Below are 26,541 nucleotides of genomic sequence, written 5' to 3'. Positions count from 1 at the left end.
CTTTGAGTACTGAGAAAAAAATGAATTCTTGGGGAAGAGGCTGGAGGTTCTATGATTCTGTGATACTGAACTAAATTGCCTCCTTTGTACAGGAGGAGGGATGAATTCTGCACTTCCTTTGCTTTCCTGGGGTAAAGTCTCTCTCATTCACTGAGTACAGCATTGAGCTATAGCCCCGAGTTAGGAATGAGGAAATGTGCATTTGAATTCTGAGTTGTCCACGAATTATTCTTGGCTTTGAGCACGTCTCCTCAGGACTTTCTGTAAAATGAGGCAGAGATGATGATTTCTAAAGCCCTTGCTGGTTCTCAGATTATGCGCTGCTTTTTGACTTGCTCTGCTTTGCATGTGGCATTTGCCCGAATCCTCTCCACCACTTCCTCTAACATGTGTTAAGGGAGGTTGTGTACAGGATCTGAGAACGTGCTCTATAGGAGCAGGATTTGTGTGACCCTGTTTTTCTTTTTCTTTTTTTAATTTATTTTTTATTTTCAGCATAACAGTATTCATTATTTTTGCACCACACCCAGTGCTCCATGCAATCTGTGCCCTCTATAATACCCACCACCTGGTACCCCGACCTCCCACCCCCCGCCCCTTCAAAACCCTCAGATTGTTTTTCAGAGTCCATAGTCTCTCATGGTTCACCTCCCCTTCCAATTTCCCCCAACTCCCTTCTCCTCTCTATCTCCCCATGTCCTCCATGCTATTTGTTATGCTCCACAAATAAGTGAAACCATATGATAATTTACTCTCTCTGCTTGACTTTTTTCACTCAGCATAATCTCTTCCAGTCCTGTGTGACCCTGTTTTGCTTCTCTGCCTTGCTCAGAGGAGCAAGTGTGTTTTCTTCTTCCTTGTGAGGAAGGATCATATTTTGTTTCCCTCTTACCAAAGATTCTAATTTCCCACCAGAGTGCATTAATTCCGAGTGGAGAGTAGGTGCCGTTTATTCTTACTGGTGCAGTTGTATGCTTGATTATTTTGTGGGGATGGAGCTTTCCATATTCCCTGGATAGCCAAGTAGAGGTTAGAGTGCTGATGCAGGCAGAAGTCCTGAGATTCATCTAAGGAAACTGGAGGGTGAGGGAAGAGGAGCTGGCTCTCGAATTCTGGGGCTGGAACAAAGGAATGTTTGAAAGATCCCAGGAAGGATAAACAAAGCCCCAAAGCCAAAGTGGGATGTAGTAGGGGCTGGAGACCGCTGAGTCAGGCCGCGGCACTATTAGGCACTATTAAGGGAGGCCACCCCCTAGAGAGAGCAGGTGTGCGAGTACAGATAGGTGTGGTCTGGAATGCTGGAGTAGAGATTGTCTTGATTGATTCCAGGAATTCCAGCTGTGGGTAGGATTGTAGGACTGTACATTAAGAAGGAGATGAATCAATTCATCACTCTCCAGTATTTTAATGTTCATCTAGTAAGTAGTAGGACATGATGTGCTGGGCAGAAATGCATGTTTTTTTTAAATGACAGATTAAATTTGTGTGTGTGTACCTTTCTAGTTAGTGAACACACTAACAGGTTGTATATATGAACATATGTTACCAGGCATTCCTTTGAGGTTGACCGTTGTCTGCTTCCCAGCTAACGGGCACGTGCATGGATTCAGGACCCTGCGTTTCTCAGCCAGAGAGCTAAGTTTGCCCTTAGTTCGCTCACTGCTGAGAATGTGACACACAGCCGTGCTGCTGCCTCTCGTGTAGCGCGTGTCGTTCTTGAGGACAAGTTTTCACGGCAGCTATGAGCACAGGTGCTGTGGAGGAGGGAATCATTATTTCTTTAGACGTTTAGTGCCGTTTTCCAAATTCTCTAACCAATCTATATATTTATTACCAGAGCATATTGTACATTTCCTCTTGTATTTTTGTTTTCCGTTATAGATTAATTGTCTAAGGAATTGCAAAACTTACCAAGCCAGAAAACCTCTGTGGTTTTATAACACTTCCCTCAAGTTTTTCCTTAATAAACCAATGCTTGCTGATGTTGTCTTCGAAATACAAGGTATGGTGCAATTTTTATGAAGTTCAGTACTCATTTTTCTTTCTTATTTTCTTACCTAACTTTCTATTTCAGCTTTGAATATTTTGGATGAAGAAAATACTATTCTCTAATACAGGATATAGATGACTGGATGACCCTCAGCAAAATCTAGGGAAATGAAGTATTTTTTTAAGACTAGGAAAGCAGTTTATATTTTTCTAGTTTTTTTTCCCCCCTAACCATATGCTTCATTAGTTCTTAGGGAAAAGTGTGGAATGGAATGATCTGTAATATCACCTCATTGTACACTTTTATCTGTGTATTTCTTTAAGAGACTAGTTGTTGAATCATCTGAAACCAGCTCCCTTCACATTTTATTACCTGTAACTCATTCAGTTCTCTTCTTTCTGTTTAAGCAAAAGGAATTAAGCAGGCATTGAGGGTCATGCCTGGCTCACATTAGGCCTGGGTAGGTATTGCTACATTTATTCCTCACGGCACTCTGAGAATTATCACCAGAGCAACTGAGAGCTGCTTTTTATCTCTGTAGGAAAGTAATGCTACCTAATTTTAATAATGATAAGCTGTTTTAATGCCCATTATTGATTATTCGCTTGGGTAATTTTGCCACTTCAGTAGATTGAAAGCATAATCTTACAAGTGAATTGTCAGGTACCTTGCAACTATGCAAGAAGGCTAGGAGTTGTTTCCACATGTATTAAGTAGAATTTCCAGTAGGCTATTACTAGAAGCAAGATAAAATTATAATTTTAGGATAGAAATGTATGGTAGCTAACAGTCATTAGCTTTTTAAAATTTTCCTCAGAAAGGTTCATTTTAACTTTGGCCACTTGCCAAGACAGGCAGTGAATTGGAAACTTCCCAGGTGCCCTCTGATAAGCTCCAGTCAGCACTGTTTGAAATGTGAGCATGAGACACTGAGAATGGGACAATAAGAGTGACCTTGAAACACATAAAAAGTGATGGGAGGGGGGAAGAGAAAGCTACAAGAGCCTATATTTGGTTATAATTTGCATAGGAGGCCTTCACACCAAACATCAAGCTAGTATAACCTACTGAAAAGCTTTTCAAAAGGAATATGTCGCATATGAAAATATATGTTCAGAGCCAAGAAATAACCAGTGATGTGGAGAGTTATTTATCCTTATAATCTCATGCTTTCCTCTCACAATCTCACCTGCCAGCTCTTCTGTGGACAGCTGCCCGTGTTTCAGAGCTATGCGGAGGCTGGGCGTGCAGGGGCTGGTTGGGGGATGTGCGGACGTTCAGCTGCTGTGCTGCTCTTTGTAGCCCCCTCAGCTCAGAAACCAAGGCCTCCCCACATCCGAGCTGAGACTAGCCGGCAGGGGTGGAAGCCAGGTCTAGCAACAGCTTCTCTGCCAAGTGAAGGTAGAGAGGCAAGCCCAGCTTCTGGAGTTTGGGGAGGGAGCTCTAGTGTGCAGAAGGGAGCACTGTTGTCTCCTCGGAGGCTCACTGTGGAGGCTTGCTAATGCAACCTGGCATTAGCCTTGGCTTTGCCTTCCAACCACATGTGTCCTTAGACCAGTCACTTAATGTGGCTCCCTTGATGAAGTCTCCTCATTTCCAGAGTGAAGAAGGTGAACCAGATAGCTTCTAAAAGGTCATTTTTAGTGTTAAGCTTACTGAGGCAGTAGTGACCAGGACTGGAAAGATCCAACTGGGCTCTTGTGTGGGTGCAGATATACTGTACTGGTGTGGCTGTGCTACTTTACCTTCCCGATCCTTGGTCTTTTTGCCTGTAACACGGGGATGCTGATTTCTACCTGGTAGACTGGTCATGAGGATAGGGACGGTGCATGTAAGGGTATATATAAGGACTTGATGGTACAGATTCTAAATCTCTCTTGAACTAGGCAACTTTCCTGTTATACAAGAATAAAACAAAACAAAAATGCTAAAAATTCCATCTTTGAAACTTGTAAAGTTAATGCAAAGAAGGTAGGACAAATACAGGATTTTATTAAGAAACTTGGGCTTTCAAGTTCTATTTCATTCTTAAGCATTTTCCTTTTTAAAAAAGTTTCTAAAACTGTAACAGCAGTTGAATTCTACAAAGGAAAGATACTTTAGGCCTTGACATTTTCAAAGAACATGTTTCTCTTTAAAGTGGATAATTGATGTCCCCCCCCCCCTTTCATTCTTCAGCTTTATCTTATTGCTGGTTGGTGAAAGAACACTGGATTGTGTTCATTTGGCATATTTGATACAGAGCTTATGTATTTATACAGTATATATACTATGTTGAAAATGTGACTATACTGAGATATTGCATTATGGTTTCATAATGGAACAGTTTATGATACCAAACAGTAGTCAGCAAAGGTGAGAAACAGAAGCAATGATTTTCTGAAATGGAGGTATAATGGTTTTCCAAACAAATGCAAAGCTTGATCAAGTTTGACAGTGCTTTCAGGTACTGGTGTTTTCTTTGCTGGTCTTGTAACTCCATTATAATGGAGTTACCAGTGGAAAATTTCGGTTAAAATTCCAAGGTTACTTATCACATTCCTTCCCCATCTACTGTCCATTTGGTGTTTTGGGTCAATCCAAAATTCCTCTGCTTAACCCAAACGAGAGGCTCTCTAGTTTGTTTAAGCCATGCTTCTGCTTTTCTTTTTCTTTTTTCAATAGTCCTACTTCAGGTGTTAAAACCTTAGAATTACAAGCCCAGTTGCATTATCTGTTTGAATTCTTTGTGAATTGATGGGTACAAAGATAACAAGGATATTTAATCATGGAAACTGATCATGCCCCTCAGTGGACCCTGCTCCACTGAGAGCAGGTGGCCCAACCACAGAAGCATAGAGAGGGGAAAGAGCCCAGAGGGGGGAGGATGACGCCTGCTAGCAGGTGTGTGATGACTCAGCAGTATTCACTGTAGGTAGTCTGTTCTTCCTGCTCCTCTGGAAGGTGCATTTGTACAAATCATAGCTGTAAGCATTGAGCTCAGAGCTGGCAATGCTGGGCCTTGTTAGTGAATCCTAGGGGATTATTGGCTTTGGAGGAAGTCACCAGGCTTAGGTGGAACACTTCTTTTCTTTTTTGAATCAGAAGATGTTTTGCTTGGATTTAAAGAAGCTGAAGAATCCAATCATTGTAAATATTTATTTAAACCTTTTTAAAAGATTTATTGATTTATTTGAGAGAGAGGGAGAGGGGGAGAGAGGGGGAGAGAGTCCTTTAAGCAGACTCCATGCTGAGCGCAGAGCCCAATGGAGGGCTCGATTTCATGACACTGAGATCATGACCTGAACATGAAACCAAGACTCAGACACTTCACTGACTCTGCCACCCAGGCACCTCTCATTATAAAATATTTTAGAATACTTCATGTAGCATAGAATGTATGCTTCTGAGAGGTCTGAGATTGTAGGGATGTATAGGTGAGGACTCTTGAGCGGAGCAGAGTGATTTGACTCACAGAGTTACTCTGTGGAAGGTTTCGTCATTCACATTGGCTGTGGTGTCTTCCACCAGACTAAAAGCTTGACTGCTCCAAAGCAGGGGAGTTGGTCTTTTTCATCTTTGTATCTTTAATGCATAACATAGTGATTAGCACATGGTGGGTGCTCAGTAATGGTGTGTCAAACTGATGTAGACTGAACTGAAGGCTCCCTGGGGATTCGTGGTTTCCTAGGTGCTGGCAATGGTGAGAACTGCTTCCTCACACATGTGCCATCAGGGGCTGCTTTGGTGGGACGGCCCAGGAACTGGAGAGCTCAGCAGACTTGTGCTAGAGAGTCTGTTTAGTTTGATGAGCTTCAGAGAAGGGTATGGGACGAGGGGCCTTTAAAATTTAAAGTAGCTCTGGCTTTCCCAGAAGCAGCCCTGTTCCCTGAGGAGGTGATACCTGGAGAGACATCCGGGGACTAGGTCATCCCCTTCCAAATTTTCCATCACATCTGAAACCCCCTCCTAGCTCCACAAAAGAGTCCCTTGCCATGCTTGCTGTAACATATGGATTGCTTAGGCCAAGGGGTAGTTTACGTTCTACAGTTTCCTCTTTCTCACAAGGGGAAGCGGTCCCAGGACCTGTTCCTTAAGTGTATCCAAGAAGGATAGTGGCATTGTTTTCTTGGGAGGTACATGCGTAAGAATGGGTGATGGTATTTCAAGCCAATTGCAAAGGATACATGTTTCATTATAAAAACAGGAAGCAAAATATTTCATTTCAGTGTTTTTATCTTCAGAAAATATAAACTGAGTAACAAATAATTGCCTGTCTTATGAATTGTTGGTTTCCAAATCAATTTTTGGACTCTCTGTTTTTCAATTAAAAACTAAAAAGTTTCTGGTTAGTGCTGGTTATCTCCCCAGACTTTGCTTTCTGACATAGGCTTAGCTGTGCCTAATAAATACCCCACTAACTGACAGGGAGATTGTTAGAATAACAGCTCTGCAAGTTTATGTAGCTTATGTAACTTTTGAACCTTGCAGGTACGACGGTGCCAGCCCACAGGGCTATCCTGGTGGCCCGCTGTGAAGTGATGGCAGCCATGTTCAATGGGAACTACATGGAAGCAAAGAGTGTTCTGATTCCAGTTTACGGTGTTTCCAAAGAAACTTTCTTGTCATTCTTAGAATACCTATACACTGACTCCTGTTGCCCAGGTGAGCAGTCTGAATATTAGATAATATCTCACAATTTTTTTTCCTTGTTACACATATTGATGCATTGCTTTCTATGAAATTTGTTTTTGCTTAAGATTGATCGAAGTTGACATCATGGAATGTGCTGGTCAGGTGAGGTAGTATTGGGATGACAATTAATTTTCAGTCAGTTTTCACATCCCAGCTAGTCCCAACAGTGTGGTGATTATGTGGACACCCTGGTAATGGAGGTGTTTCATGGTACCCAGTGACTAGTTTGACAGACTGGGACCTCCTTTCCATAAAGAGAAGAGGTTTGAGCAGCTACTTTTATGGCTCTAACTTGTGATTGAGGCTCTTTTAAGGACTTTGAATATTCTGAGACCCCTTGGTCATCTCTGTAGCTCAGAGAATGTGGGTTTTTTTTTTTAAGTCTTCTTCTGACTACTCCTAAAGTTATACCGTCCTTAAACTAACTTCTTCAAAAACTTCCTGAGATGTTTAGGATGCCCAGCAGACTGTGGGATTTATTTCCCTATTCACTGACTTAGGGCTATATTTGACTAAAAACTAATCATCTTTGGTAGCTGTAAGTTGAAACAGATCTTGCAGGGTTTTTTGTTTTGTTTTGTTTTGTTTTTGTTTTTGTTTTTGTTTTCCCCTAGCTGGGGGTCTCCTTGGAGAAATTGCGAAATCCTTTCTACCATCCTAGAGCCTTGGGACACCCGCACAGAATCCCCTTGAATTCATCTTCATCTTCTGGCCACTAGATGGCTCCCACCGCAAACACAACGACCACATACACAGCTAGAATAAGTCCCCGGCAGTTTACTCAGTCTGGGAGCCCAACACCTTGATTAGAGAACCTGGCAACGTATTCTAGCAAATACAAAAAGAAAACACACATTTCAGACCATCCCTCTCTTCAGATTTATTACTTTCACTTTTAGATTAGGAAGATTTCCAATCGTTGTCATTAAAACCTCTTAAAATTTTAAACAAGTCAGGAGCCCTCTAGTGAAAGGTTTTAGAGTTCAAAAAGAAAATTCCTTTTTTAAAGGAGCTAGTTCTGGTCTTGAAACCAGTTAGAGTTCTTATGGTCAGCGTTAAAGACTGGCTTATAGTATGTGCTTAATAAAAATGAAAGCATCGATTCTCATCAAAATGTGTGTTACTGTTTATTTTATATTTAATACTGGCAAATATGTATGGTATGTTAAATAAAAATTTTGAGCCAGACATAAAATAATAAGAAAGTTTAGTTGCTCAGTTGTCCTCCCATTAGTGTAACTGAAGCTTCAAATTTTAGGTTTTCTCTTGCTAATTAGAAAAAAATGCTCAGAGAAGCACTAATAACTGTAGGACAGAGCCCTTTAAAATTTGGTAAAAGGTGGGGCGCCTGGGTGGCTCAGTGGGTTAAGGCCTCTGCTTTCAGCTCAGGTCATGATCCCAGGGTCCTGGGATTGAGCCCCGCATCGGGCTCTCTGCTCAGCAGGGAGCCTGCTTCCCCCTCTCTCCCTGCCTGCCTCTCTGCCTACTTGTGATCTCTGTCTGTCAAATAAATAATAAACAAAATCTTTAAAAAAAATTTTTTTTGGTAAAAGGTGTGGGGAGAAAATGAGTCAAAAGGAATAATCAGTGGGGCGCCTGGGTGACTCAGTGGGTTAAGCCGCTGCCTTCGGCTCAGGTCATGATCTCAGAGTCCTGGGATCGAGTCCCGCATCGGGCTCTCTGCTCAGCAGGGAGCCTGCTTCCCTCTCTCTCTCTCTGCCTGCCTCTCCATCTACTTGTGATTTCTCTCTGTCAAATAAATAAATAAATAAAATCTAAAAAAAAAAAAAAGGAATAATCAGAAAGAAGATCAGTATTAGAATGTTTGCACTGAGAAATCGCAGAAAGGTGATCTATTCATTGTGTTAAGGATTGATCATACACGGTGTTCATGGTTCCTGGCTACAAAAAAACAATGCAAGGAATTTAAGGAGGGCTTAGAAAAAGAATTACCTTAGAAAAAGATTACAAATAACTTCTAGGCATGATTACACACACACACACACACACACACACACACACACGCATACAACCTGAGCGATTATCAGCGGTTAAGAGAAGGTGGAAATGGGGAGTTATTGCTTAACGGATATAGAGTTTCAGTTTGGGAAGAAGAAAAATGTTCTGGAGATGGAAGATGGCAATGGTTGCACCACAATGTGAGTGTGCCTTAATGCCACTGGACTGTACACTTGAAAGTGGTTATGATAAATTTTATGTCATGTTTATTTTGTCACAACAAAAACAACAAACAAACCTGGGGACTAAAGAGAAGGAAGATTTGCAGGGATTTGGTTTAGCTGGCACAGAGTTATGTAACAGCCTCAAGACTGATTATTTAAGGGCAATCATAGAATTGCCTTCTCTGAAGACTTAAAAACAACAACAACAACAAAAAGAGTCACTTTAGAGTGTGAAGGCCTGAATTAATTCTTTCTAAAATGGCACGACAGTGGCACCTACTGATAGGGGCTCCCGTGGCGAAGTGCACCACTCTGGATTTCAGGGTTGTGAGTTCGTGGCCTGGCTTCACTGTCCACCTTCTCTTCTTTCCCTTCCTCGTCAGCTGGCATTTTCCAGGCTATGTGTCTTCTGATCTGTGCTGAGATGTACCAGGTGTCCAGGTTGCAGCACATCTGTGAGCTCTTCATCATCACACAGCTGCAGAGTATGCCTAGCAGGGAGCTGGCGTCTATGAACCTGGATATCGTCGACCTGCTCAAAAAAGCCAAGGTACCTGCCCCTTTGTATCTGCTTGCTGGATTTAAAAAAAAAAAAAAGATTCTGTTTCTTGAGAGAGACACCCATGTTTGTCTTAGTTTAGACGTTTGGCCAAATGAGGTTAAAGGGCCCTCACAACAGTTTCTGGGACTGGACCATTTTGAAGCATCGGATGTTTGAGCAGTGTTTTCCAGGGTGGTAGAATTTGCTGATGGGAAATTTTTCACCTGTATGACAGCCTGTTTTAGTCTCATCTGAGTGTGGTGCTTTATTGTGCCATATCGGCATTGTAGGAAATAGAACTTAGGTTGAATTTCCCCAGAGCTGTCCCATCTTAGGGTTCATGAAAGAAAAATGACAGAACTGGTCCATGCATATTGACAGAGATAGTTAGGCTAAACTCATTTATGTGTTCATTCATTCATCTGTCATTTCATGGACGTGTTTTAGAGTTCCCTGTTGTTTGTAGGATGTATCAGTGTACTTCATTTACCCTTTCAAAATGCCTTTTGTTGATGGGTCTCATGTACCTTCAGTAAAAACAGTGTTGAGAATCACTACAGTACACCACACTTTCTGGCTTCTTCTAAGCTTAGGGCATTTATGTTTTTAAGAATTGGATTTCTCCACATTCTAGGGAATAGAGTTTGCATGGTTAAGCAAATTGTAAGGAACTGCAGTCACAAAGAGCCTAGAACCTGAATCTGACAAAGGACTGGGCTGATCTATAAGTAAAGTAGGTTTGCGGTCTTGGAAGTCGTCTGGAGCTGGCAGATGTGCCAGTCAAAAATTGGTTATTTCCTCATTCCCACTAAAGGGGGGCAGGAAGTTTATTCAAATATGTCATCCTACCCCTGATTATTCTACTGTTCCATCCTCTGCCCTGTGACAGTTTTAGGGCTCCGGCTGTCATGGAATATAGTGGTCTATATTGAACTTGCCATAAGCTGAAACGTCTAGGTCTTTTTTACAGGAATATATTTGATCCATCATTGGTGACTATCAGGACTTCGCAAAATGTCATCGGCCATACAGCATTTGGCGATCCCTATCAACTTGGAGAGAAATTAGAAAAATAGGACAATTCTGTCTTCAAGTTGCTGAAATGGAGCCACATAAAGTGGCAAAGGGCAGACCGCTAAAATCTTGCCTCCACATTGAGATGAACTCATAAATCAATAATGTATATTTCTGGGCAAAGAAGGGAATTCATTTAAAGCCTCTAGGTCTTCTCTAGGTCTTCTCTTACTGTCTTTTAAACTATTTTGGAGTTTGTTTCTTTCATAATCAAGTCTTAAGGCCTTACATATTTAATTTTAAGGATAAAAACAAATCAAAAGAATTGAGTAACCTTCTGCACAGTGTTGGAGCTTGATGCTGGGGCCACTGGCTGGCCATTGAGCTCACAAGTGTTGGCAGTGTGCACTTGAGGGCTAAGCCCTTTGCTAACACCACAAGGGCCTCTGGCCCAGCGAGTGCAGTGTGATAGTAATTCTTGCTACAAGAACAAAACAAAGCCAGAAAAATACAAAACATCACTGCGTAACCTTGATCTCTCTTTGTTATTCATTCACACTGAGCCTGGGATAAATAGCTAACTTCTAGATTTACTTTAAAATTTCTTTTTCATTCTCTCTGGTATTTTTTACAGCCTATGTTCATTTTTGTTGTATCATTTGCATACTATTCTACCAAGTCTGTCATACTTTAAAAGAATGAGCACAAGCTTCTCTTTTTTATTTTTATCTCGTCGTGTCCTTTTAGTAGCTGCATTCAAGAACTTCCTGTCCGGTTGCATTGATGTTTCAGGTCGCACGCGTGCACGTGCGTACAGGTCTCCTCACTGGTGTCATTTATGATTGCGTTGTCAGTAGTTCTTCTGACCTGTTTTCCCTGACTCTGTGCTTTCTGATTGTGTAATTATCCTTATTTCTTTCTCTTTAATTTTAAAAGTTTAAGATACCAGACCTTTTTGAATTTTACTTTTTGTTTCTGAAGACTTTTTTAATTTATAGGATTAAGCCTCCAATTACCAGTTTTTCTTTATTCTCTTCCTGGTGGTCCCCAATTTGGCAATTACAAATCCAAGATAACAGGATCATTTTCATTGCCAGTTCTCTTGGAAGTTCCTAGTTTGAGGCTTTAGTTCACCAGCCAGTTCATATTGTTGGTCAGAATTTTAGGTAATTTTTCCTTCATTGTTTCTCTGACTTCTGGGAGGTGAAACTGTCTTTTAGCAGAATTAGACTTGGAGTAGTTTTTTTTGAATAATCAAAATCTCCAAGCACTCTACTGTCATCTCTGCTAGTTTTTCATTGTTTATCAGGAAAGCATCCTTCATACTTTTGATAGAGTGGAGCGCTTTGATATTCTCTCACTTCTGCTTCCTCCTTTCCCTTCCCCTAATGTTTCTCAATTCCTTATCATGATTTTACCTTCAAGTTCATCTGTTTCCATCAAGTTGGACTTTTATTTGGCAGAGAAAGACACAGTGAGAGAGGGAACACAAGTAGGGCAAGTGGGAGAGGGAGAAGCAGGCGCTTCCCGCTGAGCAGGAGCCTGATAAGAGCCTGGATCCCAGGACTCTGGGATCCTGTTCTGAGCTGATCCCAGACACTTAACTACTGAGCCACCCAGGTGCCCCAAGTTGGACTTTGAACATGCAAGAGAAGCTGCTTTCCCTTAATCAGATTCAGTCCCTTGAACTCAGGTAGGCATCTCCTTATCTCTGCTCCCTTTTCTGTTCTAACTAGCCAAACTTTGGTGATTCCTCTGAAGTCCTGCTAACCATATTAAAGTTTCAAACTCAGTTTCTTACTTATAAAAACTCAATGTTTTATAATCTGTACGTTAATATTTGGCTGCTGCAGGCTACCAGTTTTCTGATCTTTTCCTTGTGAGTTTCTGGGTATTTTTTCCACCACTATTATTCTTCACAGAACTGTTAAATGCATTGTGTTTATGGTATTTTTAAAGCCTTTCTTTTTTTATTTTGTTGTTTATTTCAGTTTAAACCTGCTTCGTCAGGGGCACCTGGGTGCCGCAGTCAGATAAGCATCCAATTCTTGGTTTCTGCTGAGGTTGTGATCTTGGGGTTGTGAGATTGAGCCTCCAAGTAGCTTCAGGCTCATGCTCAGTGGGGAGTCTGCTTAAGATTCTCTCTCCCTCTCCCTCTGTTCCCCGACTCGTGCTTGTGTGTGATAGTTATGATACCTTGAATCTTGGTCAAAACTAAAATTCTTTATTTTAACCATGTTTCTGTAGCTAGCTGTTCATTTCTGTGATCGTCCTTCTCCTTAAAGTCGCAGCCCTTAGGTGATGTCCTGAACTTTTCTTTGTAGGTTATCTGCTTTGGGTTAATCATTTGATCGTGCTGGTGGCTTCTGTTAAAATAGCTACACATTCTTGTTCTATCTCTTTGAGATCACTCACATTTATCGGCTTAAAGTTAAGGCGAGTAAAAATTGGTAAAATGTGATGTGGGATCTAATGAACCATAAAGTATCTTACATTCAAAAATTTTTATTTTGTATAATGAAAAGTAGAGGAACCTGTGGATTTAACATGTGAAAATATTCCCACATTATATTAAAAGAGCAATACGTGAGTTTCTTCTTTAAGATTTGAGATTATAAATCTTTCTTCGATTTAGCATTATTTCTTATATAATACTTTAGCATTCCCTTAAAAGAGCTATATTTAGCTTAAAGGTGCAGACAACCTAAATGTCCATCAACAGGTGAATGGATAAATAAAATGTGGTATATACATACAGTGGAATATTACTCAGTCTTAAAAAGGAATAATGTAATATGTGCTGCAACATGGATGGTACTTGAGGACATTATTCTAAGTACGATAAACCAGGCAGAACAAGCATACCTATTGTATAAGCCAGGGTCTGTGAGGTATCTAGAATAGTCAAATTCAGAGAGAGAATAATAGAATAGTGGCTACCAGGGACTAGGGGGAGGGGTAGAAGGGGAGTTACTATTTAGTGTGTAGAGTTTCAGTTTGGAATGATAAAAACTTTCTGGAAATAGATAGTAGTGATGGTTGCATGATAATGTGAATGTACTTAATGCCACTGGTACCCTTAAAAAAGGTTAAAATGGTAAATTTTATGTTTTGTGCATTTTAACCACAATAATAAAAAAAAGAACTGTACTCATGTATCAAAGTGGCCTGCCAGCACGTTATGTCGTCTGAATTGAGTGGTTAGATGGATCAGTGATCATCACTGGTCGATTGGCACCAAGGTGAGGATGTCATGGCCACAGTGCTCTCAATTTCCCTTCCATTAGCTATTGAAATTCAGAATGAGAAATGTGCTGGAAATCCTGCTCACCGTAAGAGCATATAACTACATCCTAGTTAAAAGCATCCTCTTAACTATATCCTAGATAAAAGCAACTGCTCAGACATAACCTTCTCATAGAGGTATGTACACATTGAAGCCCATGCCCTTAGGTTGATGACATTTCCTTCACAAAATATATTTCAGTTTGCCCCATGGGTGAACTTGTTTAGCTATGGCCAAGGATGTACCTTCGTCAACCATAATCATATCTCTGTTACACAGCTGTAAGTGCGATTAGTGACGGCCATGACCTTAGATTAAAGGAAATCCTTAAGAACCTCAAAGAGTCTCTTAACCACTGATGCGGTGTGCCTGTGTTCAAGACAGTGAGATGCTCTAGCACCAGTGGCTTGTTATTCATTTGATTTGGTCTCTTCCCTGATGTAATTTTATTATTACATGCAAATAATCTCCCTTTTCCTTTCTGCTCTCAGAGGAGGCGGAAGGCTGCGTCACATGCGGACACAGTCAATATGGAGTCCTGCTCTACACAAATCCTGCCAGACCGTTCTCTCCACCTATTCATCATCTGGATGTCTGGATGGTTATTAGTACAACATTGTTTCACTTTCCATTTTTCTTGCAGTTTCACCACTCGGATTGCCTTTCAACCTGGCTGCTTCATTTCATTGCTACTAACTACCTCATCTTCAGCCAAAAGCCTGAATTTCAGGATCTTTCAGGTAGGTTCCCAATTACTCTTTTGAAATGAAAACTTTGTTCTTTGCTCTTAGGTTTAAGAGGTAGTTTGTAGGGATAGTAGTTGTTAAAAAACAAAAAGTTAAAAAAAAAAAAGTCAGTGTAATACCTTCCTCTTAACTACACAGTGTGGTAATTTTAACTTACACTTTAACTTACAGTCACCTGCTTATAACAATAGCTTGACCTGTGTTACACAAGAAGCTTTCTAATGATTGTTTTATAGCTCCCATCCATTTTTAAGGGTGCCTTTTTTTCTGAAGTAAAGTGATAAGGTAGCCTCAGGTGGAATTTGATTGTGACAAACAATATTTTAGTTTTAACTACCTAAATCAGAAGCAAAATTTTAACAGTACAGATTTAAATTTTTTTCTTGTGAAGGAAATTGTAACTGTCATTTATTATTTATAATATGTAGTTCTGTTGTTCTGATATGCACATTTATTTAAGCGTATCTGTATAGGAATCCATTATATTCCTCGGGAATAACAGTTTTTTAATTGGTCAGAAAGTGTTGCAAAACTTACTGAACAGAGAGTGTACATAATGTGATCTTTAAGGTGAGTTGTGAAGATTAAAACCAGTCAAAGTGTGAGCTCCTGAATGCTGCACAAGAAGAAAGAAAATGAGAACCGAATAGTCATCAGAGTAGATGGTCAGTTTAGATACGATGGTGTGCTCATGTTACTTAGAATAGGCTCAGGGAATAATTTTTTTTTTTTTAATCGCCTAGTTAAGTAGTTTTAAACTCTAAGCAGGGACGTCCATAGAGACACCTGAAGGTTTTCTGAGGTGGGGACTGAGAGCAGGGAGTGGCTGAGGGAAGAGGAGGGAAGGAAGAAGAGAAGGCTGGAGGCTGTAGTTCTTAGACCCCTGGCCCTTTAGCCTGTAGTTTTTATCTTCTGTTTTATCTGCTGTTCTCCATAACATTTTACTTGTAAAAGATGATCTGCTGCTAAAATATTTGAAAGTCTCTGGTTTCTTTCATCTTCTTAGACAGATAAGGAAACCAGGAAACGGTCCATTTTTGGCAGATATATTCAGTTGGTTGACAAAGATCGTATGCCTATTGAGAGCCTTCTTATATAGAACTTACTTATTAGTGCAGTAGAGAAACACAGTAAAGCAGAATAAAGATATTTACTAACCATCTTCTCTGTGCAAGAAAGAAAGAAACTAATTCCATTCATAAAGAGAAGGCATGCTTCTTGCCATTAGTAGGGACATTCTAATACAGTCATTTTTTAAGAAATCAATTCAAAATGAAACAAGTGGACATTGTGATTTTAGAACCACCTTTGTTATGCTGCCTTAGGTTCCCTTCATTTGTAAAAGAAAAATAAGATTATTTTCCATTTACTGTCTTGTATAGATGAATGCTACACATGGAGTACTAGTACAAGCTTAGGAGAATGTACTCTGTAAATCCTTTGTGTTATAAATTTTTATTTTATTTTATTTTATTACTTACACAATTGACTATAAAGTGTGTTATGACCACCTGGCATAGTGAGAAGTTGGACTCCAGGGTGTAATTTGAGAAGACAGGGTAAGAAGATGAGACTGTGTCCTTGATGGTCATCTGTTCCTTTGATGAGGACTAGAAGCGTCTTCTGAATGTTGCAGTTCATTGGTACCTGTTTATGTTCAGGACCTGCTGTGATGTGTCCTTGGGAGCAGAGAATAAAAGCCCCTGGTGGATAGGGAAGAGTTAGATAGTCTAACTGAGTGATCACAAACTGGGAATCTGGGGGTTGAAAGGAACTGAATACGGTCTGCCAAGGGGTTTTATTTGGGCTACATGGTATTACCTTTTTTTAGTGTCACCATTTAAAAATTATAACAGGGCACATCTTAAAAATCAAATTTCTGGCTTCTTTGGAAAAGTTGGAAGATCTGGCTGTCCTGGGCCCATCTTCCCACGTGGAAGCAACCTGGACCTAAGCAGTAACTCAGCCCATTTACAGGAGCACGTGTCCTGCTGAAGGTCGTAGTCAGCTCTTCTCCCTGCTGTCTCACACTTGAACTGCCTCACAAGGTTGCTTGAAGTTGGAAGGGTTCTTGTCACTGTTTACAGCTCCCTTCAATGATTTTCCGCCTTTGGTTTCAAAAATTACCAAGTTATTGTTGGAATTCTGTGAACCGTTTTCTCTTGCCTGAGAATTCTTCTTCTTTAAAGGTGTTTAGGAATTGAAAAGTGAGACTAAACAAGATGTTGTGTTAATGTTGGCATTGATACAGCAGAACTCAGTTGAAGAGCTCATTCAGTGTTAGGTATGTTTTATATGTTGGACTCTTTGAACACAAACAGCAATGCATAGGAATATAAGTTACCCTTGGCATTTGCGGATTCAATATTCTCACAGGTTAATTTAGCTTGATATTATGTTACATATTATATATGTGGAGTCTTTTGTCTTGTTTTGGTTTTTGCTGGCTACCAGAGCTCATCTGTGATAACTTTTTCTCTTTTTTTTTAAATCTTAACCAAGAGAGTAGTCTTATGTCACGTTTGCTTACTAATGAATCCTACAACTAACTTCCCTGAGCTGCTAGGTCATTTCTTTTTGTCCAAGTCCTGCAGCCTAGATCATGACCTCATTAGTCCAAATTATAATATATGCGGTCACACAATAGATGGGGAAGTGGGAACTGACTTAGCAGAAGGAAAGCTAAGCACCCACAGAAGGGAATGCTGATGAGAAGCAAGCTGACTCCCTCAGCAGAGTACCAAGACACCTTAGAAATGTGAGGGACCAGGTATTTCAGAAAGCAGAGTAAAGCTTGGGGCTGAAATTAGTAGAACTGGTTGAAAGAGGTGAAGAAGGGAGTGCCTGGGTGGCTCAGTCAGTTGAGCATCAGACTCTGGGACTTGGCCTAGGTCTTGGTCTTGGTGTTGAACCCCCCGTCGGGCTCTGCGCTCAGCATGGGGCCTGCTTGAGATTCTCTCCCTCTCCCCTGGCTTGTGTGTGCTCTTTCTCTACAAAAAATAAATAAATAAAATCTTTAAAGATTATTAAAATATTTTAAGAAAAGAAGAAGAAAGTTATGAACTATCAACTTGCTGCACTCCATCCCATTCGGGCAGGCAACTCCTTCTCCTTCATCGTTGTAGGAGATGGGAGATTTATTCCTGGAGAAATTAAACCAAAAGAATTCTAGAATCACAAACTCCAGGTATAGCTAAGATTAGGTTAAGGAGCTGAGCTGAAGGAGCACCTGGGTGCCTTAGTCATTAAGTGTCTGCCTTCGGCTCAGTTCATGATCCCAGAGTCCTGGGATCAAGTCCCACATTGAGCTCCCTGCTCAGCGGGGAATCTACTTCTCCCTCTCCAGCTCCCTGTGCTTGTGTTCCCTCTCTTGCTATCTCTCTGTCAGACAAATAAATAAAATCTTAAAAAAAGAAAAAAAGAGCTGAACTGAGAACATGGGGATCATGCAAAAGTGTGCACATTGTATAGTAAGCCACCAACCTCCTTCCTGTGTCCAGCTTCTAGAATTCCAGCACCAGGTATTGCTGCCTTGACTCCCACAGTCTGAGCATGAGATTGAAGCATCTTTCTCTGGCCCTGGAGAAAAAATATGTAGGTGCAATCTTTTGGAAATTCTGTCTGTGAACCCAACAGATAACTTCTCAATTATTCCAACAGTCAGTAAGTCCTACCCATGACCACAAGATACCCAAACAGCTATCTGGTATCTCACTCTCAAACGTAAGGATATAACTGAGGATCTTCAGATATTTTAGGCAACCTAACATGAAAGATAGATACCAAAACCAAAATAAAATTGATAAAACAGAAGAGAAGGACTTTAGTGGAACAAAGAATAGAAAAAAATCTTTTAAAAATCTTAAATATCATCAGTGAATAAGAGATATAATTCATAAAGCAGGAGAGAATGTTATTTAAAAAAAAAAACAATATTCACAAAGACAGTAGAATGATGGTTGCCAGGGATGGGGGGATGGGGAAATGGGGAATTGTTAATGGGTATAGAGTTTTAGTTTTGCAAGATGAAAAGAGTTGTGGAAATTGGTTGGACCATAAGGTGAATGTACATGACAATACTGAATTATATACCTAAAAATTGTTAAGATAGTAAATTTTATGTTATGTATGCTTTACCATAGTGTAGAAAACAGTACAAAAAAAAGTTCTTAGAAATTAAACAAAAAACAAAAACAACAACAAAACAACAAATAACAACAACGAAAACCCCTAAATAAATAAAAGAGTTTAAACAAGTACATAAAAGTTGAAGGATAAGGATGAGGACATCTTCTAAAAAGTGAGACAAAAAGATTAAGAGGAGAGAAAGTTTTTTTTTTTTTAAATTTGGGGCTCAATCCAGATGAAGTATCTGACTTGAAGAAGTTAATGCAGAATAAAACAGTGAAGAGGAAAATATCAAGGAAGTAATACAAGAAATTATCCTAGTCCTGAAGGACCCAAGTCTTAAGACTGAAAGGACCTGCTAGGCACTCAGCAGTATGAGTGAACAAAGTCCATCCTTGGGACGTGCGAGAACACCAACCATAAATAGAAAAATATGAAAGTTTTAAAAGAACACAGATGACTTGCCAAGAGCTATAAATCTGAATGGTAGAGGAGTGTTTAATAACCTTGAAAACTAGAATGCAGAGGAATTCTGTCTTCAACATTCTGAGGAAAGTTTTTCACCTAGAATTCTGTACCAAACCAAATTGTCAGTCGTGTGTGAGGAGGATAAAGATGTTTCATCACACGCAGGGTCTCAAAAATACTTCAGACCTACCCTTCTTTTCCAGGGAGCTAATAAAGGTTGTGCTTCACCAGAAGGGAAAAACAAACTGAGTGAAGGGCTGGACTCCAAGAGCAGAAAGATCCAACACGGAAGCAGGAAGCAGGCCTTGAAAGCCTGAGAGTGTGGGGCTGTGAGGAGAAGGGGCTGGCAGCTGCCTCAGGAGTGGTTAGCTTCCCTGGTGACTGTGGCTGGGTGGAAGATAGACTTGAGAGGGCCTTAGAGTTTGGGAGGGTGAGGTGGCTACAAAGAAAACTAAATGAAAAGCAAGTCTGTTATCATCTCCAAGACAAATGAGTCGCATTTGGAAAAAGCAAAAGAATATGCATAGTACTTGATGAAGCAGTGTATTATTGCAAACCACGTAAAAATTTAAATCCTGATGACTGATTTAAGGGAAAGGTAAGGGATATATAGGCGAGCTCAGATCCCCTCTATCAAATAGGAAATCAGTAATAGTTAATATCTAAACTTAACCCAAAATAAAATACATGCAATTAACATTCTTTTTCTAAAAATTTTAGTGGAAGAACGCAGTTTTGTTGAAAAGCACAGATGGCCTTCGAATATGTACTTGAAGCAGCTTGCGGAATACAGGAAGTATATTCACTCCCGGAAATGTCGTTGCTTAGTAATGTAACCCAGAGCTTTTATATGCATATGCTTTTTATTATTATTATTATTATTATTATTACTATCATTATGAAGCAGAAGAATGGGATACCTCTGTGTTCCAGTAAAATTCTGTGACTGAAACCAATATGGGCGTTAAAAAAAATTACCATACAGCTTAATGTGTTTGTTAGTTCTCTGAAAAAAACTACTACTGTGATCTTTAAAGGGAACAAAATAGACCATAGGCTAAAACCAAGGCTTCACCATCCTAGTATGTAAAGCTGTCCTACAGCTTCTTTTTCCCTTTAAGATGCCCTGTTGCTTTAGTGATATTAATACCCCTCCCAGTTAAGTAATGTTTAAATTTAAAAACAAAATCATGTAGTATTAATTGAAAATGTTCATTATGTCTGATAAATTGCTCTATTAAAATAAGGGGCATTTTAAAGACCAAGTATGACTATTTCAATAACAAAAAAATCTAGCGTAAAGCTGATCAATCTGAAATCTTAGGAATAGAAATTTGCATGGGATTTTGAAAGTGAAACGCCACATGGTTTCAAATCAGTGAAAATGTTTGAACCATCATGAAAAAAAATTTTTTTTTTTAATGTGGACTACCGAACTGAGCCACCTTGTCTCTTCTGTGGGATTCTGATTGGGCAGGAAACCTAAACAGGGCTGGCTTTAAGGCTGTGTAACTTGTGTCATCACACAGGGCCCCGTGCTTGGTTTGAGGCTCTGCTCTTGCCATTTTGAAATTCTTAATAATGTTTAAAAAAAGTCCCTGCATTTTCACCTTATACTGGGCTCCCCAAATTATGTGTGTCTCCTAGCAGGATATATACTATATTTTCTTGCTAACCACCATTCTCACTGAAAGCAAAAAAGAGGCACTGACATGGAGGGAACAGAAGGAGGCTTGCTGGAGGGAAGAGATCACGAGGGGTTTCCCAACCTTGAGGACCTCTTGCAGGAGTGGAGGGTCACAAGGCGGGGTTCTCTGCTGCCACTTCAGCGGGCAAGGGAGACATGACTTGTGTTTACTCAGCTTTAAAACACTCACAGTTCTGGCTCTATCACAGTGGAAGAAATGCTTTCTTGCTCATTCTAAGACCAGGATGTTGGTAAAAGCGACTGATCAGTGTGAATTTAAAACGCATTTATAAAGATGCTCCTAGGAAGAGTTGCCTTCTAGAGAAATTGTAATCAGTGGCTTAAGAGTTTTTTGTTTCGTGTACTTACTAAGCTTAGGAGACCAGCGGCTTGAATTGTTTGAATTCTTTCTGAGGGCCGCAAAGTAATTTAATGAGGAGTAGCAGGAATCTTGTCGTTCAGGATAACCCAGTAAGTTAAGAGAAAGGTTATAAATCAAAGACTCAGTACATAGAGAGAAAATGGTACTAGGATAGAATTATAGTCTCTGTTGTATCACATGTCAACAGAAATAATTACATCGAAAGCTCGTAAGCTGAGAGATGGAAAACCAGATTACTATTTATTGTTAACATCATTTTCATCTACAGTATTGGGATATATTTTTCTTCTAATTTCCAATGACTTTCAAGAACACCGAATTTTTCCAGCTATTCAAAGGTTTGATTAAATAGTTTTATATCACAGTATTAAACATACTGCTGTACAGTTAGTCCTTGAATGTATGTCAACACTGATAGAATACAACAGTAAAAACACCCTATATATATCTTCCAAGAACCCTGACTTTAATTAGATTGTATTGCTGCAGGTTACCAGAATGCATTTTATGTTTTTTGTATTTTAACCACTTGAGTTAATCAATTCTTGGCAAATCCCATCTGATAAGGATAAACATTGTAAAGAATAAAGACTATATTAGATTTCTAGAAATTCATCACATTTGAGATCTTTTAAAACACAGTGATAGCCTTATGTTCTTCTTAAGGTAGTCTTTCCCCTATGTGAGTTACAGCACTGAAAATTTTAAATCAGTAACTTTTGATCTAGGAAATTGAAAAACATTAAGTTCTAAGGCAAAACAAAGTATTTGGTTGAAAATACTATTTCACATTTACATAGACCATAGATACTTTTGAGGTTGTTTGTCCGGAGTGGAAGTTGAATTTGAAAGCTGGGGCTCCGTGGGGGTTGAGCATGTAGATTTTATTATGAAAAGTCCTTGACCACCTGGGGGAGTGACTCCGCCACCCTGATGTCGTGGCTTTGCAGAGCTAGTCAGAACAGTAATCAAATTAGTTTTTAAACCTAGACTCTTCGGTACCTTTGAATTAACTCAATTTAAAATAACAAGAAATTTAGAAATACTTACAAACTCTCTCGGAGAAATGAGTGCTCTTTTTGAGTTTTTTTTTTTTTTAATTGAGAGATTATTTCTAGATGAATGTATGCTTTGTGTTCATCTCTGCTTCAATATATTTACCAAACATTTTAATTAGAGAAGATACCATGTGATAGAATTAAGGCCTCTTCTTTCTGGGCCAGGTTTTCACCTTCTATAACCCTTTGTATACTTCTGACTGCTCTCTGTTCCTATTATAAGAGAGTAGGCTTATAAAATAGAAGTTTCAGTAATGTAAGTGAAATTCACCCTGTCCAGAGAGCCTGGCAGCTTCACACTGGGCAGTGGCAGAAAACCGAACAGTTGGATAAATGGAACTTCCAAGACAGCTAAACTTTTCGATTCCAATTTTAAAAACTACACTACATTGACATACTTAATTAGAAAAACAAAATTTCCTCGAGAGTACTTTATTTTATTTAAAGCATCTGTTTAATTCAATCTTTAATAATTTTGCTAAGAAGGTTATGTGTGTATTTTAATATAGCCTGACCTGAATTTATATGTTTTTAGTTTTAGTATTTAACATTTTGTAACAAATAAACCTTTTTTAAAACAAGCTTAACACAGTGTCCTGCAATTATTTTACCTCGGATGTTGAAATGTTGGCATAAATATGAGAATATTGCCTGTGTTTCTCAAGCATCATTATGTTTCACAGATAATTTCCATTACACGTAAGGTATGTAGAATATTGCTGATGTTGTAGATGCCTGAGATCAGATAAAGACATTTATATTACCTTTACCAGCTGGTACCAGAATTTCTCTTCACAAAATAACTGTCTTTATTTAGAAAAATAGTTTGATAATTGTTTAGCATAGAAGTGAGCCCTGTGGGCTCAAATGTTGCCTGAGCCAAGACTTCTGAGAAGCCGAGAAGCTGTTCTGCATAATAAAGGGTTAAGAAGTTGGAAGTTTCCAACAAAATGAAAAGGCAAGCTGCTGAAGGGGAGAGAATAAAAATCATTTAACTTATAATGAGTTAATACCAAAATTTGTAAAGAACTGATACATCTCAGCAACAAAACAAAATAAAACATGGACAGAGAATCTGAACAGATATTTTTTTTTTTTCCAAAGAAGACATAGACTTGGTCAACAGGCCCATGAAAAGATGCTCAGCAGAGAAATGCAGGTCAGAACCTCGATGAAGTATCACCTTGTACCTGTTAGAATGGCTGTTATAAGAAAGATGAGATAACAGATGTTGGCAAGGATGTGGAAAAAAGGGAACCCTCATGTAATGCTGGTGGAAATGTAGATTGGTGCAGCCACTATGGAAAACAGTGGAGACGTTCCTCAAAAAATTAAAAATGAGACTACCATATGATCTAGCAATTTCACATTTGGGTATTTATCTGAAAAAAAAAAAAAAAGAAAGAAAATGGAAAAAACTAACTTGAAAAGCTATCCGCACCTCCATGTTTATTGCAGCAGTATTTACAATAGCCAAGACATGGAAACAACCTAAGTCTCAATTAATGGGTGGAGGGATAAGGCAGATGTGGTGTATATATACAATGGAATGTTGTTCAGGTATAAAAAAGTATGAAATCTGGCCTTTTGTGACATGAATGGATCTTGAGAGCATTACATTAAGTGAAATAAGTCAGACTGAGGAGGACAAATACCATGGGATCTCACTTATATGTGGAATCTTAAAACAACAGCAACAACACGAACCACCAAGCTCATAGATGCAGAGGACAGATCGGTGTGTTGCCAGAGGCAGAGTTTGGGGGTTGGGGATGGGTGAAATGGGTAAAGGGAGGTCAAAAGGTATAAACTTCTAGTAATAAGATGTCATCATTGGGTGTAATAAACAGTATGGTGACAGGTTAATCCTGTATTGTCTCTCTGAAAGTTGCTAAGAGAATAGATCTCAAAATACTCCACAAGAAAAAAATCCATGACTGTGCAGTTATGGACGGTAACTAGAATGTGGTGAACATTTTGCAGTATCTACAGATATTGAATCATTATCTGTGCACCTGAACTTGCCATGACAGAAGAGGCCAGATAGAAGAGAGAGAAACACAAGGCAATCATAATACGAAAATGGGATATGCACGATGTAACACAGTCCCTCCCCCAGGCTCCCCAGTTGCTAGTAAATTCTACTAAATTCATAAAGGCCTCCACAGTTCCCCTGGAATGATGTGGCAGACACATATCTGACTGGCGACACACTCTTCTAGAGGACCCCAATTACCTGTAGAAGAACCTCCGCAGCCCTTGCTGCCATCACAGCCTTTCCTAAGTAGCCCCGTCTGTTCTGCCTTGACATGCGGGGCATTGACGGTGTACTCGCACACTTCACACTCTTCCTGTGCCTCGGGTTGGCTTGCCATTCCCTGTCTACTTTGCAGACTCCTGCATGTCCTGTAAAAACCCCACTTCAACATGTCTCTTTTGCTCTCTAGGACTGAAGAATTGTTTCTGCATGTGAATAAGAATGAATTGCTTCCACACGTGTCTTTCCTTAGCTCTTTATTCTCACCTTTATTACGGCACTAGTGCGCTTTAGGTATTTCTGTATCAGTGGTTTCTACTTGGCTGTAACTTGAGGGCAGGGACCATGTCCTGGTTTATCTTCATGGCCCCTCTGTAACCCTTCAACAAGCACGGGACTGACATAGACTGTATATCATAAATGGCACTAAAAAGGCTAGATCGCTTCTGTTGGAACGGTAATCAAAAACTTGTAAATGGGGCACCTGGGTGGCTCAGTGGGTTAAGCCTCTGCCTTCGGCTCAGGTCATGATCCCAGGGTCCTGGGATCGAGTCCCACATCGGGTTCTCTGCTCTGCAGGGAGCCTGCTTCCTCCTCTCTCTCTGCTTGCCTCTCTGCCTACTTGTGATCTCTGTCAGATAAATGAAGAAAAAATCTTAAAAAAAAAAACAAAAAACAAAAAAAACCTTGTAAATGCAAGTGAGTAGTATGCTCACACTTGAGGCTTTGTTTGCCCTGTGTCAGGAGTCGCCAGAGTCAGCCGGCATGTGGAACCTGGTATGACCATGGTGGCTGGCTCTCTGGGGAACTGGTGAACAGAATGGAAGAGTGAGAATTCTGGACTGTTGAGGTGGGTGCAGAGCATGTACCAAGGGATCCTTGGAGACACCTGCCTGGGAGTTAGTTGCCAATGAAAGTCAGCAGAAAGACGAGCTGGGGGAACAGAAGAGTTTCAGTGGTGAATGATGAAGGGGGAGCCGCTCCTAGTGTTACACATAATGTTTGTATGCAAACGATTCTTTAACTGCATGTGAGCAATTTCCCTGGCATGCGATGCTAGTTCTCAAATTCTTAGTTGTCCTGCTTAACTGTCAGAGCATAATGTTCTTAGAGGCTGAGCTTAGCTTCTCATCTATGACTTAGTGCCCGTCTTGTTCTGTTCGTGAGAACAGGTGTCCTTCTATCTTACTACTTCTTCCTCTAATAACCACATCACCACTGGAACGCTTTTCTTTTAATATGTATAACTTCTCCAACTCCAGAGTTGCCAGTGGTTTAGTCTCTGACATGCCATTGTTCGAGCAGAGCAACCGCAAAAGCCAAAAGTTACTAAAGAGGTCTCTTGTTCTTGTTGTTTTTTAGTGTTAACATTTTCTAATAGGTAATGTATTTGCAAGGCCGAAAGCTCAAAATGATAGAGAAAGTATACTTTGGGGAAAGAGTCCTTGCTCCCACCTGTTTCCTTTTACCCTGTTTCCCCATAGTAATCACTTGCATTCGTTTTTGAGACATCGTTACGTTGTTGACTTATGTGAATATGAGCAATGAACATGCATGTTTTCATCTTCCTCCTGTGGAAGACAGAGTAACACCCTCCCCAAAGTGTCCACATCCTAATCCCCAGAACCTGACTTTTCATGGCAAAAGGGATTCGTGCAGGTGTGTTTAAGGTAGGGATCTTGAGATTATCCTGAATGGGTCCCCGTAACCCCAAGTGCCCTTATGAGGGGGATGCGGTAGAGTAAGTTAGGATAGGAGGCAATATGGTGGGGCGGGGGAAGGGGTGATTTGAAGATGGGAAAGGGGTCATGAGGCAAGGAAGAAGGGCATTCTCCAGGAGCCTTTCAGCAAGGAAATGGATTCTCCCCTGAGCCTTCAGAAGGAACCAGCCCTTGCTGGCTGACAGCTTTGGCCCAGTCAGACTGATTTTGGACTTCTGACTTCCAGAACAACTAGAAAACAAATGTGTGGGGATTTTTAGTTTTTAAAGATTTTATTTATTTATTTGACAGAGATCACAATGAGGCAGAGCAGCAGGCAGAGAGAGAAGGAGAAGTAGGCTCCCCGCTGAGCAGAGAACCTGATGTGAGGCTTAATCCCAAGGACCCTGATACCATGACCTGAGCC

The 26,541-nt window shown here is 40.0% G+C and overlaps 1 protein-coding gene and 1 non-coding gene across 3 annotated transcripts in view; both read left to right on the top strand.

Annotated features, from left to right (window-relative positions):
* The window catches only part of RHOBTB3 (Rho related BTB domain containing 3), a 55,512-nt gene extending 32,774 nt beyond the window's left edge, over window positions 1-22,738 (top strand). For both annotated transcript variants that reach the window (XM_045074385.1, XM_004769923.3), the window contains exons 8-12: window positions 1,882-2,002; window positions 6,461-6,634; window positions 9,231-9,397; window positions 14,332-14,428; window positions 19,751-22,738. In XM_045074385.1, coding sequence (XP_044930320.1) covers window positions 1,882-2,002; window positions 6,461-6,634; window positions 9,231-9,397; window positions 14,332-14,428; window positions 19,751-19,866 — 675 coding nt within the window. In that variant the 3' untranslated portion in view covers window positions 19,867-22,738. The remainder of the gene's footprint in view (window positions 1-1,881; window positions 2,003-6,460; window positions 6,635-9,230; window positions 9,398-14,331; window positions 14,429-19,750) is intronic.
* Window positions 10,739-10,891, top strand: LOC123390479. Its single transcript, XR_006605065.1, has one exon. It is a non-coding gene; the product is annotated as a small nucleolar RNA SNORA62/SNORA6 family (small nucleolar RNA).
* Window positions 22,739-26,541: the final 3,803 nt, after the last annotated feature.

The sequence above is a fragment of the Mustela putorius genome, unplaced genomic scaffold (genome assembly GCF_011764305.1).
Source record: "Mustela putorius furo isolate JIRA1106 unplaced genomic scaffold, ASM1176430v1.1 tig00537350_pilon_pilon_pilon, whole genome shotgun sequence".
In the NCBI taxonomy this organism is placed as follows: domain Eukaryota; kingdom Metazoa; phylum Chordata; class Mammalia; order Carnivora; family Mustelidae; genus Mustela; species Mustela putorius.
This window is presented reverse-complemented; position numbering and strand designations above follow the sequence as displayed.